The sequence below is a fragment of the Perna viridis genome, chromosome 15, assembly GCF_037379345.1.
Source record: "Perna viridis isolate PV_CMFRI_1.1 ecotype Kerala chromosome 15, ASM3737934v1, whole genome shotgun sequence".
In the NCBI taxonomy this organism is placed as follows: domain Eukaryota; kingdom Metazoa; phylum Mollusca; class Bivalvia; order Mytilida; family Mytilidae; genus Perna; species Perna viridis.
In genome coordinates, this window is record NC_142459.1 from 14266377 (window position 1) to 14272601 (window position 6225).

Genomic DNA, 6225 nt, shown 5'->3' on the forward strand with positions numbered 1-6225 from the left:
TCTGAATATAGCTGCTCGGACGTTAAACCCCAACAAACAAACAATCATCGACAATATCCGTGCCTTCCGATTGCTTTATTCCTTTATGTCCGATATTCCCATTCGTCATACCGAACACCTCTTTAAGAGCTCCGTTTTCATTGGTCGATTTCCGAGTGACTCCCATGATCCGTCGTATTTCCGCTAACCGATAAAAAAAAACGTCTGCTACCGGTTTTTCATCGGTAAGTGAATCTGTTGTCATCCTACTTGTTTTATACGTAGAAAGTAATTGCAACATGTTTTTTAACATCTTCTATATTCTAAATAACAAAATAATTGATTATTTTCATGCTGAAAACAAGAAAACATATTTTATTTTCCATATAAAAAGTGTCCGATGAACCCCTATCGTCATTTAACCTTATATTATCGATGCGGGATACGTCGGACGGGAATTAAATTTCTAACATACTTCATCGCTTGTTTGAATTTGACGATGATAATAACGGGTGAAATAGTTTTTAGCTATTGATTGATGCAAGATATCAGTAACTAATTTAAAACATTAAAACTCAAAAAACTATGTAGATTTATAATTTTAGTAAGTAATTTTACATGGTGATTCAGTACTGTGTAAAGATTCGAATGATATATCCAATTTATATAAGCAAATGTGTTTTGAAAAATCATTTTTTACGTTTTGGGGTACCTTAATTCTAAGACTGGTCAGATTTTAGTTAATACAATATATATATATATATAGTGGGTTAGACAATGTTACAACTCTCCCATATACTAGTATCTACGTATACCCATTGGATTAAGACTTTCATGTATGTGTTCGTGTCGTACATAACTTAAAATTTTTAAAACCATTTTCGTTTTAGGATGATCGGATATGCTAAAGAAGGGCAAAAACCAACGGTCACAGTATGACCCCAAAGCGCTGGAGAATGCAGTCATTGCCGTAAAAAATGGAATGTCAATCAGGAAAGCAGCAACAACTTATAATGTACCTAGATCTACAATTGGAGATAGAGTATCGGGTCGGGTTCAAGACGGTGCAACTCCTGGGAAAAAACCTGTGTTCCCATTAGAGGTTGAGAATCAAGTCGCCACTAAGATAGTAGAAGCTGGGAAAATTTGTTTTTTTGTTTGTTTGTTGGGGTTTAACGTCCGAGCAGCAATATTTCAGCTATATTCAGACAATGAACATGAAATGAAAAAAAAGGATGGGTCACAAGGATAATAGGGTCGACAAATTTTGATTACCACTGGAAAAAGGGGGATGGGTAAGGTCGGGCAATTTAGCCTCCTGTGGCGGAGCGCAAAGGTTCCTACTCCTATCGAATACCACAGCAGGGTTCTTTAACGTGCGAGGAACGTGGCATCTTTCCCAACACGGTGCACCACTATGGTTTGCGGTCAGGTTTTCCGTATTATAGCCTGACAACCCCAGCATGCAACATGCCAGGGGTACCCCATTCCACCACCTGGGGCACACATCCCAGTTGCTCTGTGGGCAGAGCGCCTAGCCCCCGGCTAGGTTTCTGAGCACTATTTAGTCGCCTTTTACGACAAGCTTAGCGCTGCTGCAGGCCTATTCTTTTAACACCCGGACCTGCACGGGGCGAAACGTCTCGGATGCATCAACAATCCCCACTTCAATTCTGTGCACGATAGAGTAAGTGTGCCATTCATCGGACATACAGGTTATATCGGACACAAATTTCGACGTTAAATGATGCTCAAGTTCCTGTGCCCTCATCGACAATAGCCCCGTGCAGGTCCGGGTGTTAAAAGAATAGGCCTGCAGCAGCGCTAAGCTTGTCGTAAAAGGCGACTAAATAGTGCTCAGAAACCTAGCCGGGGGCTAGGCGCTCTGCCCACAGAGCAACTGGGATGTGTGTTTGTTTGTTGGGGTTTAACGTCCGAGCAGCAATATTTCAGCTATATTCAGACAATGAACATGAAATGGATGATAAAATGAACATGAAATGAAAAAAAAATGATGGGTCACAAGGATAATAGGGTCGACAAATTTTGATTGCCATTGGAAAAAAGGGGGATGGGTAAGGTCGGGCAATTTAGCCTCCTGTGGCGGAGCGCAAAGGTTCCTACTCCTATCGAATACCACAGCAGGGTTCTTTATCGTGCGAGGAACGTGGCATCTTTCCCAACACGGTGCACCACTATGGTTTGCGGTCAGGTTTTCCGTATTATAGCCTGACAACCCCAGCATGTAACACGCCAGGGGTACCCCATTCCACCACCTGGGGCACACATCCCAGTGGGTTAGGCGCTCTGCTCACAGAGCAACTGGGTTATGTGCCCCAGGTGGTGGAATGGGGTACCCCTGGCGTGTTACATGCTGGGGTTGTCAGGCTATAATACGGAAAACCTGACCACAAACCATAGTGGTGCACCGTGTTGGGAAAGATGCCACGTTCCTCGCACGTTAAAGAACCCTGCTGTGGTATTCGATAGGAGTAGGAACATTTGCGCTCCGCCCCAGGAGGCTAAATTGCCCTACCTTACCCATCCCCCTTGTTCTAGTGGCAATCAAAATTTGTCGACCCTATTATCCTTGTGACCCATCCTTTTTTTTTCTTCATTTCATGTTCATTGTCTGAATATAGCTGCTCGGACGTTAAACCCCAACAAACAAACAATCATCGACAATATCCGTGCCTTCCGATTGCTTTATTCCTTTATGTCCGATATTCCCATTCGTCATACCGAACACCTCTTTAAGAGCTCCGTTTTCATTGGTCGATTTCCGAGTGACTCCCATGATCCGTCGTATTTCCGCTAACCGATAAAAAAAAACGTCTGCTACCGGTTTTTCATCGGTAAGTGAATCTGTTGTCATCCTACTTGTTTTATACGTAGAAAGTAATTGCAACATGTTTTTTAACATCTTCTATATTCTAAATAACAAAATAATTGATTATTTTCATGCTGAAAACAAGAAAACATATTTTATTTTCCATATAAAAAGTGTCCGATGAACCCCTATCGTCATTTAACCTTATATTATCGATGCGGGATACGTCGGACGGGAATTAAATTTCTAACATACTTCATCGCTTGTTTGAATTTGACGATGATAATAACGGGTGAAATAGTTTTTAGCTATTGATTGATGCAAGATATCAGTAACTAATTTAAAACATTAAAACTCAAAAAACTATGTAGATTTATAATTTTAGTAAGTAATTTTACATGGTGATTCAGTACTGTGTAAAGATTCGAATGATATATCCAATTTATATAAGCAAATGTGTTTTGAAAAATCATTTTTTACGTTTTGGGGTACCTTAATTCTAAGACTGGTCAGATTTTAGTTAATACAATATATATATATATATATATATATATATATATATATATATATAGTGGGTTAGACAATGTTACAACTCTCCCATATACTAGTATCTACGTATACCCATTGGATTAAGACTTTCATGTATGTGTTCGTGTCGTACATAACTTAAAATTTTTAAAACCATTTTCGTTTTAGGATGATCGGATATGCTAAAGAAGGGCAAAAACCAACGGTCACAGTATGACCCCAAAGCGCTGGAGAATGCAGTCATTGCCGTAAAAAATGGAATGTCAATCAGGAAAGCAGCAACAACTTATAATGTACCTAGATCTACAATTGGAGATAGAGTATCGGGTCGGGTTCAAGACGGTGCAACTCCTGGGAAAAAACCTGTGTTCCCATTAGAGGTTGAGAATCAAGTCGCCACTAAGATAGTAGAAGCTGGGAAAATTTGTTTTTTTGTTTGTTTGTTGGGGTTTAACGTCCGAGCAGCAATATTTCAGCTATATTCAGACAATGAACATGAAATGAAAAAAAAGGATGGGTCACAAGGATAATAGGGTCGACAAATTTTGATTACCACTGGAAAAAGGGGGATGGGTAAGGTCGGGCAATTTAGCCTCCTGTGGCGGAGCGCAAAGGTTCCTACTCCTATCGAATACCACAGCAGGGTTCTTTAACGTGCGAGGAACGTGGCATCTTTCCCAACACGGTGCACCACTATGGTTTGCGGTCAGGTTTTCCGTATTATAGCCTGACAACCCCAGCATGCAACATGCCAGGGGTACCCCATTCCACCACCTGGGGCACACATCCCAGTTGCTCTGTGGGCAGAGCGCCTAGCCCCCGGCTAGGTTTCTGAGCACTATTTAGTCGCCTTATTCGACAAGCTTAGCGCTGCTGCAGGCCTATTCTATTAACACCCGGACCTGCACGGGGCGGGAAAATGAGATTTGGAATTACGCGGGCTCAACTCTGTTTCAAAATGGCACGATTGGCAGCCTCGAAACAACTGAAAACGCCATTCAAAAATGGAGTCCCAGGACGGGATTGGTTTGATGGCTTTCGGAAACGCCACCCCAAAATAGTCTTCAGGACACCAACTCCTTTAAATAACGTACGTGCAAGGATGCTGAATGTTGAAGTCACTACAAAGTATTTCTACGATCTGAACGTTACACTGAAATCCTTCAATTTACACAATCAACCAAAGAGAATTTGGAACATTGATGAAACGAACGTGTCACTTACACATAAACCATCAAAAGTGCTCGCCGAAATAGGTCAACGGAATGTTCCAGGGAGAGTTGGCAACTGTCGGGATGGTGTAACTGTGTTGGCATGCATCAATGCTGCAGGTGATGACATACCACCTCTAGTAATAGTAAAGGGATTGACCGAGAAAGCTTTAAGAGCCTATAATGTCCAGGAAGGGCCGACGGGTGCCACTTATACTTACCAGAAAAAAGCATGGATGGAGGATTTGCTTGGGGTGTCATGGTTTACCGATCATTTCCTTAAACACTGTGGCCCTGAAAGACCTCAAATAATTTTACTAGACAGTCATAGTTCACATGAGACTCTTGGCCTGATTGATGCTGCCCGTGCGAACAATATCATATTGTTCGCACTTCCACCCCACACGACCCAATACCTCAATCCACTCGACAAAACCGTCTTTGGACCATTTCAACGCGAGTATGACTCGACATGCACAAATTTCACGAGTTTGTCACCCAACAATTTGGTAACCAAATGGGAGTGGCCCAAGCTGTTCAAACAAGCTTATAACAAGACTGTAAACAAACAAAATATAACAAAGGGATTTGAAGTATGTGGTGTCTATCCGTTTGCACCAAATAAAATATCATGTTCTGCCTTCGCGCCATCCGTTCCATTCGATACTAGTATTCCGGCGTCATCCACTGAACAGATGGCAGATCCAGTCCCATGACCTTCGGTGTCAGAAACCGTAGTTTCTGGACTTTCGGAGTCAGACCCAGTATCAGTGTCAGAATCAATTTCTGGAGTTACGGTATCCGAGTCATTTGACTCTGTTAACGACATACGTGGTATCGAATCTACAGTCCTTGCTACTGCAGATGAACACGGAACTCTCAATCTCGACAGCATTGACGATGCCGAAGCATTACTTACATTGATTACCGAAGGCAAAATTGATAGATCTATATGTCCCTCTACCTCTAACGTAGTTACCCTTGATCCTGTTGTTGAACCGTCAACAAGCACGGAGTCTGAGATGCTCGACGTTTCCAATGTGTCATGGAACAGCGAACTTGACAAGATTTTTGCGCTTGAAAAACCTGAACAGCCCAAAGCACAGACCAAGATAATCAAAGCAAATAACTAGCCACAGGTTGTTAACATCAGATGAAATTTATAACCATAAAAAGAGAAAAAGAGGAAAAGGAGAAACAAGAACTCGAAAAACAGGAAAGAGAGGTAATGAGAGAACAAAGAAAGTTACAAAAGAAAAAGGAAAGAGAAGAAAAGGAAAAAGAGAACATTGTTAAGTGCACAAAACGAAAAACTGTTGGTAAAACAAAATAAACGATCAAGGAACAATGTATTTGACTAAAATCAATCAATAGTGCCAAAATAAGCGGACTGCAATCATGCATAACAATAGATTTAATATATAGACTTATAGATAATAATATATATATATATATAATACCAACTTTAATTTTAATTTTACACATATATTTTTTATATAAACATAATAAGCACATAATACGCACATATATCATGAATAAGTACTTGAATGCATTGGTAATCATTTATTACAATAATGTATTGTAAGTCCACGATATAAAGCAATATTAACTTGGATTTTTAATATTCATATGATAACTCTGACTATATATATTCTACCACAATCAGAAATCATCGGA

General features: G+C 40.6%; 1 protein-coding gene across 1 annotated transcript; it reads left to right on the plus strand.

Moving 5' to 3' along the window:
- The first annotated feature begins 3516 nt into the window (after positions 1-3516).
- Positions 3517-5264, plus strand: LOC148597055 (uncharacterized). Its single transcript, XM_088562984.1, has 2 exons — positions 3517-3775; positions 4312-5264. The coding sequence occupies exons 1-2, from the start codon at positions 3517-3519 to the stop codon at positions 5262-5264; spliced, it is 1212 nt and encodes a 403-aa protein (XP_088419110.1).
- The last annotated feature ends 961 nt before the right edge of the window (positions 5265-6225 follow it).